General features: G+C 47.7%; 1 protein-coding gene across 4 annotated transcripts in view; it reads left to right on the forward strand.

The window, feature by feature from the left end:
* Pcnx2 (pecanex 2) overlaps positions 1–14,150 on the forward strand; it is a 173,913-nt gene that overhangs the window by 23,427 nt on the left and 136,336 nt on the right. For all 4 annotated transcript variants that reach the window (XM_005064691.4, XM_013122036.3, XM_040755299.1 and 1 more), the window contains exons 8-9: positions 1,416–1,509; positions 12,326–12,461. In XM_005064691.4, the coding sequence (XP_005064748.1) occupies positions 1,416–1,509; positions 12,326–12,461 (230 nt within the window). The remainder of the gene's footprint in view (positions 1–1,415; positions 1,510–12,325; positions 12,462–14,150) is intronic.

The raw sequence follows: 14,150 nt of genomic DNA on the forward strand, positions 1-14,150 counted from the left end.
TAATCCCTTCTTGAGTTCAGCTCAGTACTTAACCAAGGGAGTCTGCCTCTTCTTCAATCAGCCACTAAATGAAGTTTCTGTTTCCCAGACTCTCTGGCCATAGGATTGTAGGCTGGCACTCCCCAGATCTATGTCTAAAATCCATATATGAGAGAGTACATGCCATGTTTCTCTTTTTGTGACTGGGTTACCTCACTCAGGATGGTTTCTTCTAGTGTCATCCATTTGCTTGCGAATCTCATGATTCCATTATTTTTTTTTCTGCTGAATAGTACTCCATCGTGTAGATGTACCACATTTTCTCTATCCACTCTTCGGTTGAGGGACATCTAGGTTGCTTCCAAGTTCTGGCTATTACAAATAAAGCTGCTATGAATATAGTGGAACAGACATCTTTGTTGTATGAATGGGCATCTTTTGGATATATGCCTAAGAGTGGAGTTGCTGGGTCTTGTGGTAGGTTTATTCCCATTTTTCTGAGGACTCTCCATACTGATTTCCAAAGTGGCTGAACCAGTTGGCACCCCCACCAGCAATGGAGGAGTGTCCCCTTTCACCACATCCTCTCCAGCATAAATTGTCATTGGTGTTTTTGATTTTAGCCATTCTGACAGGAGTGAGATGGTATCTCAGAGTTGTTTTGATTTGCATTTCCCGGATGGCTAAGGATATTGAGCACTTTCTCAAGTGCCTCTCAGCCATTTTAGACTCCTCACCCTCCCTGGAGGAATGAGGGGATAACGGGAGGGGGGGTTGGGGGGAGGGCATGGGAGGAGGGGAGGGAAAGAGAGAGGGACCTGGAACTCACTTGTGAAGCAACCTTGTTTCTTATCTAAATTTAAACTGGAAAATAAAATAAAAAAAATAATCCCTCCAATGATCCCAGCACTCAGGAATCAAAGCAGGAGAACCAGGAGTTCATGGGTGTCATGGCTACACAGTGAGTTCAAGGTTCAAGGCCAGCCTAGGCTACCTGGGAAAGAATACTAAGCATAGTAGTATCCCATGCCTATAATCCCAGCATAAAGCTGAGACAGGAAGATTGACAGTTGGAGACCAGCCCTAACACGATAGGGAGAGAAAACGACATGGAAAGAAAAAGCTAAAGAAAAGAAGGAAGCAGAAATGAATTGACTAGCAGAATGGTACTGACAATCAGATAGATCAAAGGCCGAGGATGTAGTGAGTACTCTGGGTGTACCAGGTAGACACACAGAATCTTTTTCTTGGTGATTTTCTTTAAATGCCATTCTCCTTTGGTAAATAAACTTCTGCTTCAAATGTCAAACAGAACAAAACAAACCCAATCACTCCACAGACAGTCTGACAGCCTTTAGCTTGAAGACGGTGGAAGTGAGTTGGCTTTTCATAGACAATGGAATGATACTCTTGGCTCAAATCTCATGATTTTGCAGGAGAAATCAAGTCATGCTATTTAAAGTCTGGAAATCAGAAAGAAGGCTCCTCCCAGCATCCACCCTCAAACCCTGACTGTATCTCTCGTGCCAGGTGAGTGGGCTTTGCCTCCAGGTCTGGGAGCCTGGACAGTGCTGGGGTCCACAGGCTCCTCTGTAGAGGTCAAGGCAGAGTTCTGTGTGAAATGAAAATATGACATCATAGAAAACTCAGCTGAAACATTTTTGGGGCCGTGACCCCAGTGGAAAGTGAACAGGACATGTAGGTGGAGACAGGGAGGGGGCTGTGTGAAGGAATCTGAGCTCAGCTCTCTAGAGGACAGTGCATCGTCTGCCCAAAGGCACACTGGAAATGAGGGTGCTTCTCTCTCCCAGGCCACGCTGCAGTAGAGGGCCTACATGTCTTTTCTGTTTTGTTGAAAATGTGTTGAGCAGCTCCTGGTTCTTAGTAGTGTGAGTTCCCTTGGTACCAAAGCAGCTTGCACAGTTAGACAGAGTGCCGGCTCGCAGCACAGAACCCGCTGTTCAGCTCACCAGCTGTGGGGTAGATCTGAGGTTCCCTGGGCTTAGAGACTCTTTATGACAACCCAAATGGGTAGGTCTCAGTTGTTTGCTGTAAATATGAAAGCAAATCTATTATAAATGGTGGATTAGAACTGCATGTGTATTTGAAGAACTACAGACTATGATGGTATAATTGGCATATGGTAAGCTTCCCACGTGCAGACTATAAATGGTTTTTAAGAATTCGGGGTTGTGGCTCCGTTGGTAGGACTGAGTTGAGATCCTTCATTCCAACTCCAGTGCCACATAAACAAAGCATGGTGGCATGGAACTGTGATCCTGACTCTTGGGAGGTGGTGGACACAAGAGGATACAAAATTCAAGGTCGTCGTCAGAGCAATGTCGAGGTCAGACTGAGCTACATGGAGCCTGGCCTCAAACAAAACAAACAAAATCTAACTCCAGTGGCCTCATGTTTCCTGAGTCCTGAGTTTTTCAGGGGTGTGATGGGGATTTTTCAGGGAGCCTTGTCATCATGCACTAACCTCTGGAATGTTCTCTCACTGATGCTATGACCCCGCCATCAACTCTCACCTCATCAAAAATGCCAGTGCCAATGTCTGTGCCTGGAGGTCTTCTCTTCCTGCCACCCCATCCTTCCCACTCTGCTCTGATGTGTTATACTCGAACCCCATCAGTCCTGTAGGGACAGGGCCTGTATTTCACCTCCTCCCTGCCCTGCAGCCTCCTCCAGCCTCAGGTACCAGTGTGTGGACCAATCAAAGCCAGCATCCCCAGCCAGAGACAAGCAGAATTCCTGAGCAAACAGACAGTTGAAAGGAAAAGCATGCAGCCTCCACTCAGTTCTAGGTTTAGCAATGCAATGACTGCAGCTTGTGAGCTTCATCATGTAGCTTTCTCAGATGACGTCTTCCATTGCAGGAAAACACAGGGCTGGGAATGGTCACATCGACTCCCCAGAGGCAGGTTGACATGTTCTTATGCTAAATTCAGAGCAAACAGAAGCCTCCTCTTTCATCCCAGAGTAAAGGCAGGAGCTTTGCTTTTGCTGGGTTTTTGTTTGTTTCTTCTGAATAAATATGCACTACTTTCTTCCCAGGTAAGCACTGACCTGAATTTACCAGTAATGCCAGTGTCCTGGGTTAAGAGAATGATCTACGATAGCTGTATTTTCTGTTTTATATAAGTGTGTTTATCTTTATTGTTTTTTTTAATTCTTTTTTGTATGTATAAGTGTTTTGCCTGCATGTGTGTATACTATACGTGTGTAGTGCTCTTGAAGACCAGAAGTGGGCGCTAGATCTCCCAGGACTGGAGTTACAGAAGGTTGTGAGCCACCCTGTGAGTGCTGGGAATTGAGCCCCAGTCCTCTGAAAGTGAAGCCAGTGCTCTTAACTTCTGAGCCATTGTTCAAAACCCCTAACTGACTTCATTACATGAACAGGAAGCCACAGTAAAAGAAAAATAGCAAGTGATGGATAGATGTTAGATAGTAACCTCTGCTACAGACGGCTCATCTTCTGGCTGTCCTCAAGGGCACCTCAGGGTTTTCACTCTTGGGCTGCTTTGCTGATCTTTTCGTTCTTGTCGCAGAGTTAGGGAAGCAGCCCTGTCCAGACAAAGGACACTTTGAGACAAACATGCGTCTGTGTCTGTCTGGGCTTGGGGTGGGGAGTGCAGCCAGCCCCTCGGTGAGCTCAAACAGCACGTTCGCAGTCACTCACATATTCTGAGCTTTGAAAACCTGACACCAGGGGCCAGAGAGACGGCTCAACAGTTAGAAACACTTGCTGCTCTTGCAGGGGACACGAGTTCAGTTCTTAGTAGTCACATTGGGTGGCTCATGGATATCTGAAACTTCAGCTCCGGGGGATCCACCCCTCTCTTCTGGGCTCTGTGGGCACCTGTGCACGCATGGTGCACACACAGACAAGTAATCGCACTCACATGCACACACATAAAAATAGAATTGAAAGACAAAGCCGTAAAGGGGGCGCGTGCGGGTGAGAAGGGCTGTGGAGTTCCCACGCCTCCTCAGAGAGTGGCTCCCCTCAGTTGCTTTCTCTCTTCAGTTTCTCCTTATTAACCCCACGCTTGCCTGCTTTCCCTCTCTGCACTCTCTCGAGACTAGAGTCCTTTTCTGCACATGTACTTTGCGAGGTGAATCTCAGGGCCTCATGCATGCTAGGCAAGTACACCACAGATGAACCCCCATCCCCAGTGCCTCACGGGAAGGTTCTAGGCAGGTGTTCTGTCACTAAGCAGCATCCCATCACCTCACCATAGAAGATTCCAGGTAGGACTCTACCACCGAGCCACGCTTCCAGCCCCTCACTAGAGGATTATAGGGAACACCCTTCCCCCTGTGCTGCAGCCAACCCTGCACTAGTATATTTTGGGCAAGCGCCCTGCTGTTGGTTTTCAGCCTGTCACGGGTATAGGTGAGCACATGGCGGGAGGGGTGGCATCTCCTAAACACTGTCTCTAACCCCAAAGGTGAAGAGTGACCCCTGGCCCAGTCAGAGCGATGACAGCTGCTGGCAGCTTGGCCACCAGGATGAGCCCGGGGTCTCCCACCTTACATTGCATCCCGGCATGCCTTGAGTCTTTGGGAAGCAACCTGGTAGCTCATAGCCCCGAGGGAGTTATCAACACATGTGAATACAGGATTGACGGGACTTCCTTCTGCCCGTGAGAAGCTAGAGCACACAGAACCCTCCAGCCTCACTCTCTCAGAACCTTCTCTGTAGAAGTGAGCAGAGCAGCTCCTTGTTCTCTGAGGGAAGCAGTTCTTCTTCAGCAAGGGAGCTGAAAATGGAGGTGGAGCTGACGTGAGACCCAGGCCTGCTCCAGGTCCAGCTCTAGCTGCTCTTACGTCACACTGATGCGAGCTCAGAATACTGTGTTTATTTTGTTTCATACGGTTTAATTTTTTTACTCATTACGTTTGAAAATTTCGCATTACATTTTCATTTATTTTAGGATGTGTGCACCTCGCTGCAGGTACGTGGAGGTCAAAGGATGGCTTTTTTCTTTCCACCATGTGGATCCTGAGGAACAGACTACTCGGGTATCAGGCTTAGCGGCAAGCACCTTTACTCACTGAGCCGTATTGCCATTCCTTTTCAACTTTTTTGACCCATTAGTTGAGAGAAGCAATGAATTAACACACTGGCTTGCTTTAAAAATTGAGTTGGGCTGGGAAGTTAACTCAGATGGTAAAACGTTTGCTACACAGGCATAGGGACCTAGAATCCACATTAAAAAGCCAGGTGGGGTGCAGCACACTTGTAATCTGAGCACTGGTTGGTAGACATGTGTGGATTTCCAAAGCTCACTGGCCAGCCAGCCCACCTTAGTCAGCAGACCCTGGGTCAATGAGAATTTTTTCTCTCAAAGCAAGCTGGGTGGCACCTGAGAGATGACACCAGAGGCTGACCTTTGACACCACAGGGCACACACGCACACACGCTTGCTGGCATGTGCTCGCACACATTTATGCAGTATTCAAGACAGAGCCTACTGTGGAAGGCACTTGGCGGTGTCACGTGTGTGTCCCTTCTGGGTAGAGAAGGAGGACAAAGTTCACTCCTAACTTGTCACAGCAGCCAGCCAACCCCTGGCATCTGCCATGAGGAAGCACGGTCTCAGCAGGGGCCATTTGACCTGTTTGTGGAGTGGGCAGCTAAGGACATGGGTGCTTTAGGGTGTGTAGTTAATATTCTGTTTCTAGCACTTACAGCCATCAAGTTCTGGATCCTCCAACCACAGCAAACACAAATGTTGACTTTCAGATTGGAAGGGGGCCTGGCTAAGGCTCCGTAAGCTATTCACCATAGAAGGTACTGGAAAAAAAAGCTCTTCCCCTCAGTGGCTGGGAGCACCTCCAACTAAATTGTTAAACTGCTGGATCCCATTACTGGCAGGAAGGCGACTCTCTTAGCCATTGTGAGGCCTGGTTGTCACATGCCAGTTTTACGTCCCAGATGCTCAGCTCTGAATGGGGACCTGTGGACCATGTAACTTCCATGTCTCTTTAGGGATTCCTGAAGGAAGCTGAGACAGGAAGTTCATTTCCCCTCCTAACCACCCCCTGCCAAAAAAAGAAAAGACCCTGTGAGAAACAGCACACCTCCCCCACTGCCGGAGACTGGGGAGCGCCTTGAGTCACACACTAACTGTTCATCAAGCAGGTGCCTTGGGGAAGGTTATCTGATTGTGCTCTGCTTTCCCCAGAAACCTGAACTGCAGCCTTTCCAGCGGCTGCTGGGAAATACCGCCTCACGATAAACTCCCTCCATGTTTAACTGACCGGAACACAGGACTGATTTACTAGTTCAGAGCCCAGAGTGAGCTGATGTGCTGAAAACTGATCTGGAAGTAGGCCATTAGCCCAGGAAACGGAAGAAGTTGCCTGGAAAGTTAACGAACGTTCAGGGTTGGAATGGTTCACTTCACATTGGACTTCCACTCTTCCCCTGCTGTGCCCGTGTGTGTGTGTGTGTGTGTGTGTGTGTGTGTGTGTGTGTGTGTGTGTGTGTGTGTGTGTGTAGAGAACTTCAGATATTGTTTGAAACAATCTCATTACCCTGGAGCTCCCCAGGCCGGCTAGGCTAGCTGGCCAGTGAGCCCCCCAGCAACTGTCTCTGCTTCCTCAGTGCAGGAATTATAAACACACATTGCCAGGCTTCCACTGCGTGGGTTCTGAGGATCAAACTCACTTCCTTGCAAGGCAAACACTTCATTGACTGAGCTACATCTCCAGCCCTTGTTTGATTTGTCAGCCCAGGCTAGTCTTGCACTTTTGGGTTCTCCTGCCTCTGTCTTCAGGTGCTGGGCTGACAGGCATGAACTAAACTTTTAGTCTTTGTTCAACAAAGATTTCTATTTATTTTGTCTACAGATTTCCCAAGCATTGTCTTTCCTTTGACAGTCCCAACCTTGATGTTAGCACTGTTCTCAGTCCATCTCTTAAGGATCCCCCACTTTGTATTTCTTTCTTTTTGGGGGGGAGCGGCTCTCATTGGGACCTGGGTCTCACCAAGTAGGCGGGGTTTGCTGGCCAGTGCTCACTAAGGACCACCATTCTCTGCCTCCCCAGTGCTGAGGTTGCAAGAGCACACCCAACTTTTGTGTCGGTTTTGGGACTCAAACTGTCCTCATGCTCGTGTGGCAGATGCTTTATCCCCATCTCCTCAGCCTACAGCCATGATGTTTCAAAGAAGGGCATGCCAGAAATAATCAGCTGACTTTTGCTTTTTTCCAAGGAAGTGGAGACCTTGGGCTTGGAAGAGCGGGAGTGAGGGGTACTGCAGTTAGACTGTGTGTTACTCAGAACAGTGAGATGTGGGGGCTGCTCAGTGAACTCGACCAGCTGCACTTGGCACAGCGCTTTTCACCTCTGGCTGGGGATACTTAACCTCAGGCACGAAGCTGTACCACTGTTAATTTGAATGAGCGATGTGTGTTTGCTGCGCCAGCGTTAAGAAAAGACTTGGGGATTCGTGCTGCCTTTGATCACATTGAGGGCCAGGTGATGGGCTGCAGTGAGCCTTCCTGTGGTTTCTTCCCCGCCCTCGCTGATTTCTCAGTCTATGTTCATCTCTGTTCCTCCCACAATGACCCTCATCCTGGGGACCCTGACACAAGGCTAAGAGGCAGTGTTTCTCCCCCAGCCTAGAGTCCCAGGAACTGAGGCCTTATGCCTGCACTGAGCCCCAGCTGCCACACGGGGGCACACTCCATCCACTTGCTTTCTCTTGGCTGCCTCTCTGAGACTTCCTCTCATTTGTGTGCTCTTAAGAAAGGAGAGCTCTCTGTTAGGAACACCGCCTCCCCCACCCCGCCCCGCCCAATCTGCTGCCCTTCAGTGTCCTTCTCAGCCAGGGAATGTGTTGAACTAACTTCTTTCCTAAGGCATCCCTCTTATATCCCACCATTGGTCCATCCCACAGTGGAGCCCCGGGAAGGGCAGGCAGAAGAGGTGCATTCTCCAGGGGACAGTAAACTGTTGTTTTAAAATCTGGTGAGGACGAAGAATTTCAGCTTTATCTGTCACTGGGAAGCAACATTACCCTGGGCCAGCCGAGTACAGCGAATCTAGCACCCAGCACCAACCACTATTCACCCCAGACCCGCCCTGTCCCAGCCAAGCCAGCAGAGACTCTAGCTGTAGTTGTTTGTTTGAAACAGGGTCTTACCTCACCGTGTAGCCCAGACTGGCCTCAGACTCCCAGCTATCCTCCTGCCTCAGTCACTCAAGTGCTGGAATTCCATGTTGGAGCTGCTGGGGGCCAGCTTATTCTCCATCTTCTTGATTCCCTTCCAGGCTGGCTCTTCTTTTCACCCCACTCCCACCCCCAGCCTCCTTCCCTGAGGCTTCGCTGAGCTCTCTCCTTTGCTTTCATCCTCAATGGAGCTAGCTGACCAGAGACCAACTCAGCCTCAGGCCAATGGAGACCTGGTGGTGTCCTTGAGACAGCCATTCCACAGTGTGAGCTCTCCCTACCCGCAGATGTTTCTGGAAGTGGGATTGTCTCTGGACATCCCCTAACGACCAGTCCTGGAGTGTAATGCTCTCTACTGTATTAATGAGCAGCCATTTTGTTACCTGTCAAGTTCCCCATCAATAGGAGGCAACAGAGACCAGAGTGTCTCACAAAGTGCCCGACAGAGAGGCTTCATCGGGACATTCTGTCTAGTCTATTGTAAAATTCTCACACTCTCCAGGAGGGAAACACCTCTCTCTTACAAGTGTAGATCCGAGGTAGGAAAACAGTGTGCTCAAAGTAGTAGTCAACAGAACAGCAGTGGCTGAGACCCACTTCTGTTGATTCTAGAACTCACTCAAAGGTTTGAAGAAAAAAACCAAGGCCAGGCCTGGTGGTAAGCTGCTTTAATCCCTGTACTCAGGAGGCAGAGGCAGGAGAGTCTCTGTGAGTTTGAGGCCAGCTATACAGTGAGTTCCAGGCCAGCTAGGGTTACCCAGTGAGATCCTGTATCAATAAAGTAAAACAGTGAACAAATAAAACCAACCCTTAGATTATAAAATAAGATATTTAAACTATCTGCCCACAAAAGCTACTTATTTATTTTAATTTTAAGAAATTTTTGATTAGTTTATTTTGGGGGAGTGTTCAGAGATCAGAGGACAATTGGGAGTGGAGGTAGTTTTTCTACTGGGGATCAAAACCAGCATCTTTACTTACTGAGCTATCTCTCTGGCCATTATTGAGGCAGGCTCTCACCTATCCCAGGCCAGCCTTGAACGCACTATGTAGTCTAGGGTAACCTGGAACTGCTGAACCTCCTGAGTCCACCTTCTTAGTGCTGGGATTACACGTGTGTGCCAGCCCCGTCTGCTTGTGAAACAATGAGAACTGAACCCGGGGCTTTGTGCATGCCAGGCAAGTACTCTACTAACCGAGTCCAGCCCCAACCCAGTGTTATGGCATATTATTTTGCAACTAAATCATGTTTAATAATATGGGGGATCAAGTCCATGAGTGGCCCCTCATTAGAGTCCTGCTTCTTGCCAGGAAGCATTGGCAGTCATTTCTAGCAGAGCTGTTTCTGATACATCATGTAATAGTCAGCAGGGGAGGGTCTGTATGTCTCTGACTCCCCACACAGGGGTTCGGCTCTCTCCCATCTCCTGCCCCTGTGTCAGTATGACCTCCCTCACCTGCAATGTAGTCTAGTTAGTTTCTTGGCTCCAGCGTAGCTCTCCCACACCAAATTTCAGAGTCTCTGACCCTATCCTATCAAGGACCTTCCCTTTCAATTTTACCTCACTACAGACTTCCAGACCGCGTCACTCACTCAGTGGTGTGCTAACAAACAACCCATGGTGAAACACTGTCTTGATCAACCTAATGAATCGGTCCATTAGTGGCAGGTGTGATGAGCTGACCAGCAGGAATGGGAGTGCACACGGGGAGCAGTCACTCCAAATAATGCAGGGACAGTGTGTTAGTGAGCAGGTCTCACTGTTGTGGCCAAGCACCTGATAGCTGTGAGTTGACAGAGGATCAATTCCAGCTCGTGGAACGGGGGGGGAGGGAAAGCTGGCCATCCTGCTTAGGAAGACAGTGCAGAGGTTGTCCTCACACTCCTATGCGTCGGGAAACAGACTGGCCTGGAAATAAGACTTGGCTATCACCTTCAAATTCCACCCTCAGTGACCTACTTCCTTCCAGCAAGGCCCCCCCCCAAAGGTTTCACAACCTCCTGCAACAGCGCCACCAGCTGGAGACTGAGTGTTCAAACACAAGAGTCTTTGGGGGACCATTTTCTATTCAGACTGTTTAACAGATGGATCAGCTGTTTAGAGCACATACTCTCTTGCAGATGGCTAGAGTTTCCTTTCCAGACCATAATACACTGGGGTTTAGAGTTTCAGGTTCTGTGATGTTGACTTTCCTGGTGTGCACTTGACATGGTTCTCAGTAAGGAAGGCTTCATTGAATCATCCTTGCAATCACAAATTGTATCATACAAGTATAGAAGATTTGTGTGTGTGTGTGTGTGTGTGTGTGTGTGTGTGTGTGTGTGTGTGTAACAAGTGAGTGTGTTTGTGAACACACAGAAGTCAAGAGAGAAGTAGAGAAAGGTCATAGAGTGTGGTGAATAGTAGAGGTTAGAGGTCAGATCACATCACTGACACACCTGCATCCTTCTGTTAGCACAGTGTGGGCTGCAGGCTACTGAAGAATCCATTCAAAATGGATTAAACAGAATGAAACACATCTTGGAAAGTAAGATGTTTTGTCTTGGGTGGTGGCTTGTCTATGCAGTTCTAGCCATGCAGTCTGAATCTCCCCTCCCCCATTCATGTGGGGAAGCTGGGCACCGTGACAGTTCTGGGGAAGAGGAGTCAGGTGAACCATGGGGCTTGCTGGCCAGCTAGCCTAGATGGGTGGACAAATATCAGGTCAAAAGTAAGGTACCTTGCCTCAGAAAATAAGATGGAAAGGAGACCAGCAAGATGGCTTAAGGTGCTTGTCATGCAACTGGTGACCTGAATTCACTCCCTGAGACTCTCAAAAATATACAAGGCAAATATGCAATCCCTCCACTAATAAAATAATTAAGGTGGATGTCACCCAAGGAATAACACCCATGACTCACCTCTGCTTCCCCACGAATGCACAGGCACATAAAAAAGTTTGAGAGCAAGCACATGTCCATAAACTTCCCTATCCCTAGGTGAATCTTCAGAACTGTGTTATTTTCCCAGTCCCAAGCTACATGCTAGCTAGATGAATGAATGATGAGACCAGTTTTATCACTGGGGCCAGGGAAGGATGGAGTCTTACATCACTGTCACTCCTGCACCCCCCATTAGCATACAATCTCAGCTATTTGGATAAAATAGGGCCCCACTGATAGGAATTTCCTTAGAAACAAACATGGGATAGATACACAGACCAATATTGTCTCCTAAAATATAGGCCCCTGGCTGGGAAGCCACATGGAGTATGTCTTAGTTTCTGCTTTCTGAACTAAAGCAAGGGCTGAGGCCTGAAGAGACAGCTCAGCTGCTGAGAACACTTACTGTTCTTGCTAAGGATCTGAGTATAGTTACTGGCACCCACAACTGCCGATAGCTCCAGGAGATCTGACACCCTGCACTGCACACACCCAGGGTGCATGTACATATAAGCAGGTACACGTATGTATGTATGTATGTATGTATGTATGTATGTATGTATGTGTGTGAATTTAAATACACATATATAAATACACACATATATATAAATTTAAAAATTATATAGGATTGTGATTCAAAGAGCTGGATTAAGTCTCATCAACCCATATATGATTTAAGATACCAAAAGTATTTAGATAGAGACTTAAAGCCATTTAACAAAGGCCACTTTCCCAAGGACCTTCCGGCTTTCTTGCTTTGGGGTGTCTACAGGAATGATGTGGGCAGAGTGTTGGGGTTGGAGAGCTAGCATTATGTCATGGTTCCCTTTTCCAATATGTGATCAGATGTCCTGAAGAAGCAACTCAGGAAGAAGGGTTACCTTGGCTCAGAGGTTCTCATTGCTGCTTCTTCGAAGCGGGGGTCTGGGAATTCCCAAGTCTACCTGTAGTGGTCACCTCTGTTCTGTAAATACACAGGAAATCAGAGTTTTTGCCTCTGAGCACCGAGTATCCACTCACCTGCCCGACTGTGTCCAGGCCTAGGACTAGAGGCTTTGTGCCTGGAGTCAGCCTCACAAGCAGGAGTTTTCACCCTTTATAGAGAACTTAAGGGTCAGGACCCTGACGGTCCCTTCTTGTGCTAGACATCTCCAACCTCCTTGGGTTTCTGGGTAATAAACAAATGTATCCTAATGCAAGATAGTCACCGAAGGATTGTTTCTCCCCATTCTCAGAGAGATTCTTCTCAGCTCCTCCAGTACCACCACTTCGGAAAGTCCAGATCCATCGTCTGGGGACCCTGCCATCAGTGCCCTTCAACAGCAGCTGTTACTCATGGTGGCTCGAAGGACACAGTCAGAAACCCCACGGGTATGTGTGCACCAGCGTTGCTGCTAGTGGCTGCTGTAGAAGCCTTGGGTCCTAGAGAGAGAGAAAGACAAACAGATAGTCAGACAGTCAGACAGACGGGCAGAGACAGATACAGAGAGAGACAGAGACACACACACAGAGACAGATTATATGACACGCATGCACACATATGTGTTCATATGACAGCATGTATGATCTACAGATGCAGGTATACATATGAGCATGTGTGTTTGGAGTCCGGAGGACAGTCTCAGGTGTCAAACTTGGGGTCATTCTCAGGAACACTGTCTAGGTCTCTCATTAGCCTAGAATGTTCCAAGTAAGCTAGGCTGGCTGGCCAGCAAGCCCCAGGGATTCATCCACCTCTGCCTCCCCAGTCCTGGGGTTACAAATGAGCACAACTTGTGTCTGTTTTTTTTTTTTACATGAGTTTTGGAAGTCAAACAAAGCCTCCTGCCTGTGCAATGAACATTTCACTGACCAAGTCACCTCCCCAGCCAGAAGCAGATCTTAAGGTCTGTCTCCTGCTGATGAGTCAGCTCTCGCCCTGAGTTTCCCATGAAACATCACTACAGGGATGTCTACTGAATAATGGGAAAAAAAGACCAAAGACCACGCAGATGGCAGGCAACACTCTGCTAACATTACTGTGCTCTGCTGTCTCAATTGCTTTTCCAGATGAAATAGAAATCCACCCATATCATCATATGGGTCTTTGCTTGTTTGGATGCAACACTCTGCTAACATTACTCTGTTCTGCTATCTCAATTGCTTTTCCAGATGAAATAGAAATCCACCCATATTATCATATGGATCTTTGCTTGTTTGGATGCACAAACCCCTCAAGAGCATAGTTGGCTCTTCTGCCTTACCCCACATGGTTTAAAACCATATCTGCTTTTTAAAAAAATGATGATAACCTTGAGTTTATTGACTACGCGTGCAAAGATTCTTAAAATTTTGATTTGGAAGAGGTTTTTGTTGTTGTTGGTTTGGGTGACATCAGGGGCGTAAACCCTGAAGCCTTCCATTATTTTACTAAGAAATTCTTGGTTAATGTTCATTCAGTCACACAGGCAAACTTTAATGAGGCTTGGGGGAGCCAGAACAAGTATTCCCAGGCAGCGGCATCAGGGAAGGCTGGACACAGACACAGGCCTGCCTGTGAGCTGCAATTGCAACCTGGGCCTTGGGGAGTAGTGGGACATGGCAGGCTTCCTAAGGGAAGGATTTCTTGGGGTTGACTTCCAAGAAGGCTGAGCTTCCTCTGGCTCAGCCTCAACAGAGAGGATTGCAGATGGGGTAAGCTCAAGTTCATGAGAAGTTTCTTAGTCTCCATGTTTGCTTTCCTCCTAGCAAGGTTTCCATTCTAAAGTGCCTTGCCTTTGCAAAATTAATATGGTTTTATATTTGGTTTTAAGATGGCTCTGCAAAAATTTCTCAAAGAAGTCATATAATACCATGTGTTGAAATGTGTACCCTATTGGCTAATGGGAAGGACAGACAGTTCTCAAAAGAAGAAACACAAATGACCCATAAGCATTTTGACATGTGTTCAACATCTCTGGTCATTAGGGAAGTGCAAATTAAAACTACTCTGAGATACCACCTCACCCCAGTCAAAATGGCTGTCGCAAAACTTGACAAGGGTTTGCTGCTGGTGGGAGTGCCAACTAGTGCACTTATATG

The sequence above is a fragment of the Mesocricetus auratus genome, unplaced genomic scaffold (assembly GCF_017639785.1).
Source record: "Mesocricetus auratus isolate SY011 unplaced genomic scaffold, BCM_Maur_2.0 Super-Scaffold_100013, whole genome shotgun sequence".
Lineage (NCBI taxonomy): Eukaryota > Metazoa > Chordata > Mammalia > Rodentia > Cricetidae > Mesocricetus > Mesocricetus auratus.